The sequence below is a fragment of the Protopterus annectens genome, chromosome 4.part0 (assembly GCF_019279795.1).
Source record: "Protopterus annectens isolate FY-2018-M chromosome 4.part0, PAN1.0, whole genome shotgun sequence".
In the NCBI taxonomy this organism is placed as follows: Eukaryota; Metazoa; Chordata; order Ceratodontiformes; family Protopteridae; genus Protopterus; species Protopterus annectens.
The window spans coordinates 677,642,342-677,654,941 of NC_056733.1; the positions used below are offsets into that span (position 1 = coordinate 677,642,342).

The 12,600-nt window shown below is 41.3% G+C and overlaps 1 protein-coding gene across 1 annotated transcript in view; it reads right to left on the bottom strand.

The window, feature by feature from the left end:
- Positions 1–12,600, bottom strand: part of ATP2A2 (ATPase sarcoplasmic/endoplasmic reticulum Ca2+ transporting 2) — a 1,687,617-nt gene that overhangs the window by 983,096 nt on the left and 691,921 nt on the right. The window contains exons 13-14 of the mRNA XM_044069765.1: positions 6,112–6,214; positions 5,011–5,142 (exon numbers count right to left, since the gene is read on the bottom strand). Of these exons, the coding sequence (XP_043925700.1) occupies positions 5,011–5,142; positions 6,112–6,214 (235 nt within the window). The remainder of the gene's footprint in view (positions 1–5,010; positions 5,143–6,111; positions 6,215–12,600) is intronic.

The window sequence follows — 12,600 nt, forward strand, 5'->3', positions numbered from 1 at the left end:
CTCTGTCTTTATACAAGGAATGATAGGAATCATTGATTCCAGGTCCTGAGAATGTTGACACCATAGGCTTTTTAGATACCATTGTAGTTTCCTCATATGCAGTCTTGCATATGGAATTAATAGAATGCAAGAGGCCATGAACCCCAGGGCTTGCAGAATTTTCCTTGCACATAGCTGGGTCTTTGTGGCCAGTAGTTTGAACTAGGCTGTCAAATAAACTTGTTTCTCTGGCGTGAGGTAAGCCATCTGGGAAGTTGTGTTCAAGCTTGCTCCCAGGAATACAATTTGTTGGCAGGGTACTAGATGAGATTTATTTTTGTTTATAGTGTACCCCAGTGAGGTTAGAAGTTTCTTTACAAATGCCAGATGATTTAGTAGCATGTCCTGGCTTTCTGCCGGAATTAGACAATCGTCCAGGTATGGGTATATTTGAATATTTCTTTGTCTGAAAAATGCAATGACTGGAGCTAGGCACTTTGTGAATACCCTGGATGCAGTATATAAGCCAAAGGGAAGTTCAGAGAACTGACAGTGCATGTAGCCTGCTCTGAAGCGTAGGTATTTCCTGCAAGATTCCCTTATTGGAATGTGCAGGTAAGTTTCCTTTAAGTCTAAGGTTGCCAACCAGGCATCTTTGCCTAGCATAGGAAGCAGCTGATGAAGTGTTAGCATTTTGAATTTTGGGATTACCAAAAAGATGTTTAGAATAGAGAGGTCCAGGATAGGATGCCAGGAGCTGTCTTTTCTGGGTACCAGGAAGAGTCTTGAGTTAAAACCTTGTCCCCTTTCTTCTGCTGGGACAGGTTGAATAGCCCTGATACTTAGGAGAGAGAGAACCTACTGTTGAGCCTCTGCCCACTGCTTTGAGGGTAGGTCTGGTCAACCATTTGGGGTTGGTAAAGTGTGGAAGTGGAATCTGTATCCTTGGGAAACTATATTTAAAACCCATTTGTCCTGGGTAATGAGTTCCCAGTTTTTTGCATGCAGGGCTATCTTTCCCCCTAAGGGAGCAGGCAGTTGAGCAGGGTTTGGAAGGTTTAAGGTTACGTAATTGTGACAGTTTTCCATAGGGGGGTGTCTTACTACTTCCAGCTTTGGAAGTGGGAGCCCCCCACAGCTTAGGCCTGTGAGTACCTTGAGACTGTAGCCTAGGTGGTCTGCTGCTCCTGGGTTTTGACTGAGAAAGCCTGGAAGAGACAGGAAAGGACCAATTCTTAGAAGGCCAATGCCTACTAAATCTGGGAGGCTGTACTTGCAGGAAATCTTTAACAGTCTGCCTAGATTTAGCTTTTTCCTCCATCTTTTTAAGGACTTCTGCTTTGTTGCCAAACAGGCGGTCTTGGTTTAAGGGAGCATCCAGTAATTTAGCTTTAACATGATCTGGCAAACTTTGCTCCTTAAGCCAAGCATGCCTTCTAAGAACAGACCCAGTGACAGCAGCCCTGCAAGATGCTTCTAGAGAGTCAAAACCACATTGCAAAGTATGTTTACCAACTTGTTCAGCAGAATACATTAAGTCCTGCAATTCTTTATTTTCAGCACAGTCAGGAATCAACATCATTTTCTGTTTAAGTAGTCCCATAATATGCTACTGATGCTTTAACATATGAAACTGGCAGTTTAAGGACCTAATGGCCAAAGTAGCAGAAGTGAATACCTTTGTGCCCAATCTGTCCAAGGCCCTGGAATCTCTATCAGAGGGGGTAGGGTTTTTGGCAGTGGTAGCCTTAATGCCTTTAGGTCCCTGAGAAATGGTCTCTGGGTCCGCAGTAGGATTCTTAAAGAGGAACTTGTGAGAGTCAGGTACTCTAATACCTGTCAGGTTTCCTGGGAGCCGGAGGTAAGTGTCTGGGGCCAGGCTGGATTCCAAGAAGGCATTATCTACAATGTCCAGGACAGGTGGGATAGGTAAAGGCCTGTGTTGAGGTAGGAGTAAGAATTCCCTAAGCCTCTTTTTGGAATCTGAGTAATCCTGGCTTTCCCAGCAGAAATGCTCCCTAAGAGTGTGAAAGGTTTCACACAAAGAAAAATCTTCTGGAGGGGGAGCAGATGGAATAGAGTCCTCTGGATCTGAATCCTCATAGGTAGATAAGGGCAAACCCTGGTAATCAGAAGAAACAGAAAATTTCAGAATCCTGATCAGAAGAATCAGAAGGAAAATCAGTTCTAGGTTTCTTAGACGGTGAAGGTTGGCTTCCCCTAATTAAAGTAATAAGGTCTTCAGCTATTCTTATCATTTTTTAGGCATATGGGCCTGACCATGCAGTTTGGACGTCCGTTTTCTTGGCGTGGGTTGAGTTTTAGGCCTTGAAGAAAATGGCGTTGGTTTGAAATGCAAGTCAGGCGGCCTGAATACACCCTCAGAAGCCACCAGTGAAGTTCTTTCTTGAGACAAGGTAGAAGAGGAACTACAAATTTGCAGCACTTCACTGGTAAAGAAGTGTGAGCATGGAGCATCATACATATCACAGAGTTGACTTGTGCTTATCTTTCATTGCACTTTCTAATTCAGTTCTTCTCTAAGTAACTTATTTAAATGAGAGCAATATTTAAAAACTGTCCCTGACTTTTTCCTTACTTGCTGTCTATACAACAGTACTTATGAAGTGCTTTACTGGCTTTCAAAGCCAGTAAACCGCAAAAAAATAAGGAAGAAAAAAAAAAAACCTGAAGTAACAGATCAAGTACATTGAGTAGATAAAATTCCAAGCACTACAGACAGTCATTTACCAATGAAGTGCTGCAATGCCATTTAGTAGGAAATATTAAGACTGTGCATATGCAGTTCAGAGCCAGGTTAAAAAAGAAACATCTGTGCAAAAGGAAAGATGTATATGGACTGAATGAATGTCCCTTGTACCCAATTGCCACAATGCTAGGGGTGTGTAACAATTTATGTCCTTCCATTTCATTGCTGCAGTACTCATAGCATTAGGGAACCCCACCAAGGGTGGCCCAATGGCCGGCCAGTATACCAAAGCCTGTAGGTTGCTTTAAGTTATACTGTACGTCACATGTATGCTCTTGCATAGCACATGGCAAAAAGGTGATGTCCAGACATACCATCCTCAGAACTTTGCCGCCAGTCCAAACACCATTGCATAGCCAGTTATGTGCTCTCAACATGGATGCTGAGAAATTCACCTCTTGTCGAAAGTTGCATTTTCTTGGCATTAATGTCTTGAGCACATAATGTGGTTACAAATCGGAAACCCAATCATAACCCTCTGTATGTTGTAGCAATTCTTCTAGCAGCTCTCACTGTAACACCACACAAAAGTAAAGCATTACAGTCAGGTCATTTAAAGACAAAGTACAGAACTGTGATGAGTTATGTATACCTCAGCTTCTTGTTTCAAGGGTCAGAGACACAGATCCTCCCTACAACAAATACAAAACACAAACAGCATTTAAGTGAAATGCAAGTAGTAAATTAAGCAGCACTGAAGATGAACAGCAAGTCTACAGCTTGAATATCTGGCATGTCCGACAATTATGTGATTCTGACTTTAGTGCAATTTCCCTACCAGTGTCAGCTCTGCCACTGGCATTTAAGTCAGTATATGAGCCCTCTGTTAATGTAGGTTTGCAGGTGACAAATGTGTCTCTATGATCAGCAAACAGAACTGTCCAAAATGAGGCATTATGCTAAGGTTTTAATGAAAGCATTTTGCAAACAGAACCAGACTGAAGAACACACTCATTTATCAGTTAGCACAGTGGGTTAATGACTATGTTTACTGTGGCAGGGTGCAGGGTTGAAATCCCCCCCCCCTTTGTAATTACTGGGGTGGGAGGTTGGCATAATGGTTAAGGTACTTACTTTACAAACACAAGGTACAGGGTTTGATTCTCACACAGGGTAATGGGCTAGGCTTAAAATAACCCACAACGGCAGTTAGCCTAGTACTAGTCTATGAACCTATGAACACCTGTGGAAACACTAAAGAACCACTGTGGTCCATGCAAATGCTACTGCATTTTCAGCTTAAGACTAATCAAAATTAAAACACTAGGGAAATGGTACTGTAACTCACTAATACTGTTAGGCAGCAAGGTGTAGTAAACATTTGTTTTGAAGTCTATACATACACCCATGAAGTGGCCAAGCTGAATGACAACTATAAATGCTACAATGATAGAGCTTGTTTGACCAGTCCTGAAAACAAATAAAAAGAGCTTATCAAAGTCTATTTAGGAAGGAGGGGAAAAATCCACTCTGGAGGAACTAGGAAACAAATCTATTTGCTGGTATGCAACTAGGCAGACCAGCTGCCTCTCTAATGTGAGGATGAGAGCTTGTGGGTGGGCCAGGTGCAGATCAGGGATTTGTGACTGGCAGCATTCAAACTGAGAGACTGGGATAGTGCCAAGCTGCCATTTAAATTTGAACGATATGGCCAAATCAGGGCACTTGAGAGCCTTCTAGAAGTGTACTGTCAATGGCACAGACTCCAACAGAAGTATCAAAGGCTACCTAAATTAATTTTTAACTTGCATACCATGGAGAGGAAAAAGAAAAACCAAAAGCAACATCAGTAACTACCACAGTCCAAACAAGATTATGCAAAAGCAAGAAGCCTATTATGGAAATTAAGAAACAAGTAATTTTCCATAAAATAAGCATATGAAACAGCTTTTCTAAAGAAAGTGAATTCAAAACCAGTGAGGAATTTAAAAATAAATGCATAAGGTATACACAAGTAAGAGGGGATGAAATTTATTCATTATCTAGGACTGACAATTTACTCAACAAAGAAACAGGTAAAATAGAATGCATCTGCCTCAGTTGTGCTTGCAATGTATATATTTTTTGCAGTGCAGATCGCTCGGTCATGTCCTCATAAAATCATGATGAAACAGTGCAGTTTTAAGGTCAAACAAACTGCTAAATTTTCCCATTTATGTTTCAGCAAATAACACAATGTTTTATTGAAGTCTAGAAGCTAAATGCAGAAAGAACTGCAGCACCTGGTAGCTAATTCTCTATAATACAAAGGATGCACTTACTGAATTACATGCCATTGCACGCTCAATTCTGGAGAGTCCTTTCACATCAGTGTCAAAAACATTCATCTTTTCCACTAAACAAACAAGTGCTGTCTCTGTGGCTTCACCAACTTTTTCATACACTCCCTTGACCTAAAAAAAGAAAACGGCAAGCCAATTGCAGCTTTAGATACAAATATTAGCTTCCAATGTCTAATATAAACACTGAGGATCATTAGCATTTATTACAAACTGCATCTACAACAATGTCTGTCTGAAATACACCAAACTTCTTTCTATACAGAAATTGTGTGAAAATCTCTTACTTGAAAAGCAGAACTTTTTTTTTCTTTTTGACAGAGTAGCTGATTTACTTTTTCTTCCATATTGTCTTTTTATAGCACTTAAATAAAAGGACTCCTCATATGGTAATCTTGCTTTTATAGATATGTAAATATTGACATTAAGACATTAACATACAGTTCTAAAGAAGCAACTTTGGCAAAATACCAACATAAGTGCTAAAATTGCAAAGAACTATGTTCCTTGAAGTGATGAACACTTTGAACAAACAGCCAAGCTTCTTTCGACATAAAAGCAATGGCTATGTTCCACATCAGATGTGAGGAGTGTTCACCAAGAGTGCAGCAGAGAAGTCTTTAAGTACTGCCACATTTACTATTTCTGTACTACTTCACCTTAGCATATATCTACATAGAGGAAAAAAAAAAAAAATCCAAGACCCAAATCTGTTAGCTTGTTTACTTTTATGTTACAGTAATACTTCAACATAAAAGGAAAATGAATATATTAAGTGCAACTGTCTGTGCAACAATTTAACTGCTCTTGCAAACAGCTGTTTTATTTGCTAAACTATCATATCCTACCATTTAAAAATAACATTTAAGACTTGATGCTTATTGCGTGATAAAGCTCAATGTTATGTATACACCATACCACAAAACAGTGTACAGCACAAGCAGCAGGATTTCCATCAAAATATTAACTGACAATCTATTTTATTCCACATTTAAGTAACCTCAAAGTGTTTACTAGAGTCACGTTTGAAAATGTATTTATCACAATACACATTATTAAATGTGAACAGGTGAGAATACAAACCTCGTTGTAATCCAGAGAAGAATCATTGCAAAGGGCACATATTGTAGCCAGTTCAACCAAGCCGTCGTAATCAGAACATTTCACAGGTTTGTCACTCTTGTGTCTACAATAAAATGGAAATTAAAAGGAATGACCATTTCAAAAAATGCTAGTTCATGGCAAAAAATTACCACAAAATACTAAACATCTACTGGGTAAACTTGCATGTGACATTACTTTGGCTATGTGCCCAACATGCAAGAATTGCATCCATCCTATTTATTTCCATAAAAGCAACCAGTCATTTTTTTGGGGTAACCCTGTATGACTTCAATGCTAGCTGCAGACAGTGTTTTCTAAAGATTTATGATTGAATACCTCCACTTACAAATGCCATTTAAAGAGAAACACAATGATGCAGGTCTCATTACTCTTGTCCTCCCATTAAAATGAAAGTTACGTATTTATAACACCACACCCTCTTCATTCTTCTCTGTCCAATATGACACAGGGGTACTGAGCCACTTATCTAATCCAGCCCTGCTAACACTTCAGGTCTCGAGCTTCTTTAAGATTTTTCTTTCCCACAATCCCCCTGTAGACAGACTCATCAGATCAAGTTTGCTAATGACTGGATTATGACACATTTGTCTGATATAGCTATGATGGGGCAGAAGAGCTTAAAGCTGGTTTGCCAGGTCCTTTGGAAGTGTTGACAATTTGGAAAAGGACTGGTGGGAGGGACATCATATCGGAACACCAGAATGAAAAGAATGCAAAGTTATGATAAATACATAGCCTCTGTACCTTTCTCTCCCAGTCTGTTTGATATGACGTATGGGTCAGAATCCCAAGCTACCCAAACATAGAGGGTGGCATCATGACAGGAAAACCCTACAAACTGTAGCTCTGACAAACTCTAGATCTGGAAATCATATCCAGTATTGTTTGACAAAAGTATGTCTTGCAAGGTTATGCAACACAGAGCATGTTGTTGCAGTATCAACTTCTTCCAGTGTTGAACTTCTAAAAAAGGCTGTTGAAGCAGCAATGGACCTTGTTAGGAGATTTTCAGTTTAGATGGCAATTGGCTGCCTGATGTAAATGCAAATGATATACAGTCAAACAGCCATCAGGACAATGTTACCTTACATACTTTTCAGCACACAAGGGTGTGAGGAATGCACTTCCTTTGATATAATGGTTAGAAAAGAAAATAGGCAAATGCACAGGCTGGCTCAAGCTGTTCTCTGAAGCAATCCTGTGAATAAATGAAGGATTAGTCCAAATGGATACTCATCTTAATGAGAGATCAAGCATGGAGGAATGGAAGATGAGGTTTGCAAATATGAAATTCTTCAGGTCTATACCAATTTGTCGAAGGTTCACTTCTGCAAACCCTTCATCAACCTGAAACCACTGAACGTTCAGTTCCATGAATGTTCACATCGAAAAAATATCTCACTAGGGGAAGGCAGCACTTGGAAACACTACACTGGAACATACAGCAGTATGTCAAACCCACCCGCTGGGAGGCTGCACCCCCCACCCTCCCATCTATACATAACCAACTCGGAGATCACATTACAGTGGGGAAAAGGGCAAATTTGTGCTGTTGGCCAACTGCTCCCTTTTCCTACTTAAATCTTTAGCAGATGTGAACATTCACAGAACTAAATGTTCGGTGGTTTCGGGTTGATGAAGAAAGATTTGTGGAACTGAACCTTCGACAAATTGATCGACTCAATTATTCTTTTGGATAGGATTGCTACTAGGAACAGATTATTCCAAGAAAAATATATTTTAGCTGTGCTGGGCTTTTACCAATATTTCTAAGACAAATTTTAGATCCCAAGGTAGAACTGGGTCCTTTATAGGGGGGTGCAAGAGAAAGGTTCCTTTTAAAAAGGAGAGGCAACAGAATGAGTGCCAAATTTCATTATGGAAGTTGGAAATCAATGCTAATTGTGTCTGGATTGTAGAGTAAAGTTGATCCAGTATCAAATAAACCTGACAGGAAATGAAGGATTACAGGGATGGGAGCTGAAAATGGGTCAATGTCTTCACTTGCTGCCCATACAGAGAAGTATTTTCATTTGCTTTTGTACACTGGTTATTTTTGAGATATAGCTAGGATGCAAACTACACTCTGATAAATGGTCTTTGGCCATCAAGGGAACTGGAGAAACCATGCAGTTACCAAAGAAATTGACAAAGACAAGCGGTTCAGAAGACAGATTGATGCTCTGAATATCTGCATTCTCTTTAGGGAAGACAGATTATGTAGTTGGTTGCCTCCAGATGGCAAACAATACACAATATGGACTGCTTTGGTTGAAGGTCTATGACAGCTTTTAGCCCTAAGAAAAAGTGGACTCGCTATCTTTAAATAAAATTAAATTGTACACTGATCTATTAAATGCATAGTAGTATTAAGGCCGAAAATAAATACCAGGTCCAAGAAATGAAAACAACCCACAACCAGACAGTAATAAATTTTAATGGTTAAGCGAGTTTGCCAAGCATGTATCACAGACTTCTTCAGAACAAGTAAAACACTGTACTATACATTTAAAAAACCCTCCCAAATAATTCATATGCTACACAACCACCAAACTGAGTGCTCAATTAATAAGCTAAATGCACACACCTTCAAAGCTTAATAAAATGAAATTAAAGGACCACTACGTGCTTTTGCACACATTTCCTCATTTTTGAACTATGTTTCTCCCCTAACGTTTGAGTCTAGTGACATACAATATGCATACTGCAACAGGAAATCATAATTTGTAATGTTTTATCACCCGTACCTGCGCCTCTGGTACAGCAAGCCATCTTCCAGTATATAATATTCGCGCGGTACAGTTAAGAACATATGGGCACTGCAATGGCTTGGTAATAACATCCTTTTTCTAATGGTTTCTGAGCTGCTGCTCAAAGACCTCCTAGTGACTGCCCATGGACAGCCCTCTTCCAATCCTTTCATCCAGGTAACGTCCACATCCGTAACATATCACATCCTTCCAACTGGGCTTGCACATGATACATCCAATAAAAACATGGAGGGAACAGTTCTTCTGTCTCTGCAGTTGCTAGTTGCCTTTATTATGTTGAGGGATTGTATTATTGGACCTTATTGTAGTGCAGATTGCAGAAATAGGAGTTTTTCCTGGAAACTTTTTTTCTTTCATACAGGTATGTATAAACGTGATTACTGACGTAGCAAACTTAATCCGCTTCTTTGCAACTCTTTACATTGCAGTTTGTTGTTAAAGTAATGATCACAGTGCTGTCTGTAATGTGATGTGATGTTACTTGGTAAAGTAACAATTGCATTAAGACAGCATTGCACAGAAGCTTTATTTTCTCTCTGCATTCTGGACTTTTTCCAGCTTATTCATTAAAGTAGCGATGTGCTTAGCACCTCTCTCTCACCAAAAACTTTAATGGAAGTGCATTAAAGTAATATTTAAAAATTGTCTTATGTTCGTTCTTTGTAAATATTTACTTATTGTCAATTGTTAACCGGGTTGGTCCAACTGAGCCAAAGGCCCATTTTCAGTGGAGACCCGAGGAGAAAAGCTCCAATTACAATTACAGACATGTCAAAAAACAGTAAATGTTCTGTAGTCCTATCTCGCCTTTATTCTTACATATGGGTTTGGAGCCGATCCTCGGCTCCGACTCTGCCTATTACAAAGCTCAAAGTCTCTTAGTTGGCTCATGGCTAGATAGGTATCTCAGTGCACTAGTACAATCCCCAGATCTCGTTTACCATGTCTACGAGTTCAGAAGTGCCTCTTGCTTGGCCATGGCTAAGTTTTGAATTTTTTGTCTTTATTACCTCTTTACCGATTATGTAGCTAGTTATCTTATTACATACTGTTTAGTAGTGTTAGAAGTGTTTAAGAAGTGTTTAGAAGCGTTTTTGTTCTTTAAATTAGTTTGTTGAGAACTTGTTGGCCATTGGCCCTTGTTGTTCTCTGTATGGTATCCTGTGTGCTAGTCTCTTATCAACGTTGATATTTCATAGGTCCACGTTTAGTTAGGACCTTGTTTTCTTGCTTTATTTTGTATATATATATTGTGTGCAGTGTTTTTTTTTTATTAGTCTGGTTACAGGTTTTTCTCTGTGGGTCCGCGTTTATATTGAGGCCTTTGTTTTCTTAATTATTAGAAATTTAAAGCTTGCGTGCAGTGTTGTTTGTCAATACTTTGCCTGTTACTGAGTTTCTGGCCTTTCTACGACTTAGCCTATCCAGTTAGGTCCGTTTAAGTTAGAGGATCAAGTCCTCTGCTATTTTTTCATATTTTCCTTAGGGCTAGGCTTGTTTAAGTTAGAGGACCTAGTCCTCATTGTGCTTGTTGTGTACCTGTTTATTATATAGCTGTTCAACATGTCTAAAGAGTCTAAAGGCCACAAACCTTCGGGTTTCAAAAAATGCATAAAGTGCTCCCAGAAGATGTCAATTACGGATGGCCATAGTAATTATGTATATTGTCTCGGAGCCATTCACTTGCAGGAAACTTGTCTATTCTGCCATTCCTTTAGCTCCAGAGTTCTCCAGGAGCAGAACAACAAGTTAATTTAGAAAGGTCTCCTCAAGCCTTCCTTTGAGGAAGACTTAGCGAGTTCTTCTTCTTCATCTAAATCATATTCATCCAAAAAAGAGAAGGTCAAGCCAGTCAAGAGGCATTCTCCGTCGCTGGCTAGTGTATTGGACCCTCCTCAGAAACTATCAAAACTTGGTAAGACTTCTACCTCCTTGGCTCCACTGTCCTTGGAGCTGGTCGAGGTAGTCGATGTTGGCACTGCAGTGCCGGCCGCAAGCTTTTCGGAGCAGACCATTGAAAAATTGCATCGGAGCCAGTCCAGAGATCCTTTGCCAGTCTCCCCAACCTTAAGATCTCCAATTTTACAGAGATCCAGATCGCCTACCCTGTCATCCAGGTCCTCCAAGAGCTTGTCAGAGGAAGATGTAGAGTAGTGCTTAGACTCCTGAAGTTGTCTGCTTTGCCCAAATTGCTGTTGGCTCAGACCCAGTTGGTTCCGGAGACACCCGAGTCCATCCTCCCTGTTGTGGTTCATCCTCCAAGCCGGGCCTTCGGAGCCAGAGTTTTCAGTGCCACTTGTTGTGGAACCCTCTGTTCCCACTCGTCTCGTGGCTGCCCCGGAGCAGAGTTCTGCTCGGAGACCTTCAGCACCATCTGTGGTGTCTATGAGCTGAAGCTCACTGGTCGGTCCCAACAGAGACACCTGGACCCAAACCTCTTTGGTTCAGAGTCTCCCTCTCGTTGCGTTGGCTAGGGTGAGCTCGGAGCCGGTCGCTCTGGAGCCGCTGACTACCTCCCTCTTCCTTGGAACCGGGGCCGTCTTCGGAGCCAGCGAGATCTGCTTTCAAGATGATGAGTGTGCGGTCTCGCTCATCAGCTCCACACAAGGGTACTGATGCTCTTCCCCCTCAAGCACCGACCTCTGTCTCAGCACCTAATCTCTCGACAGCAGAGACCAGCAGCCTCAGGAGCCCCTGTTGGGTGGTCCCCAGTCTTCCTTCTGAGGAGCCCCCTCAGAAGAGGGCATGCAAGAGGAAGCATGTAGACTCCCCGGAGGAGTCCACCATGTCAGACATTGACCTCGAGGAGTCAGAAGGGTCCCCCAAGTCATCCTCTGATGATGTCTCTTTTGTAAACATCTTAGAGATCCTTAAGCAGAGAGGCGACTGGCCCACTGTCACCCCTTCTCAGGAGGAGTCAATGTACCTGAAGGCTTTCGGGTCTCAATCTTCAGCCGCTTGGGTGTCTCCACCTTTCGATGAACTCTTAGACCTGGTTAGTCGGAAGATGTGCGAGACTCCTGATGCCGTGGAGCTAGTTCCCAGAAGACCCAATAAATTTCTGTCTGCCCCAAAAGAGAAAGCTTTTTTGTCCAAGGGAGTGCCTGTAGATGCCATGGTGGTGGTGGTGGTGGTGGCGGTGGCCACTAAGAAGGAGCTAGCGGAGACTTCTTCATCTGTCCATCCACCGAATAAGGAGTCTCGAACGATGGATAAGTACAGGAAGGGTATCTTTTCTTCAGCGGATTTTACTCAGATTTCTGAATTATCTCACACATTTTACTAGGCTTCAGAGAGATCTCAAGGAGTTAGGAGATCCTCTTTAAGGTACATCTACTGAAGGAGTCCCTGAGAAGGTGTCTGCTCAGTTGTCCACCTTAAATTCCATTGTGAACTTCTCCATGAGGCTGATCTCCTATGCAGCCGACAGAGCGAGCAGGCAGCAGGTTCAGGCGTTTCCCTTACGAGATACTCCAGGATGTGCTTATGTAATTTTACGGAACCTTTCAAGTCAACCTTTATTAATGCCCCCCTTAACAGTACTTCATTGTTTGGACTCTAGGTAAAAGATACACTCACCAGGTGCGAACAAGAAGGGAAAACTCTCTCTGCCATGGGAGTACGTTTTACCATCCCCTCTAGACCATATTCCAAGGGTCAGAGAGGTGGTAAGATG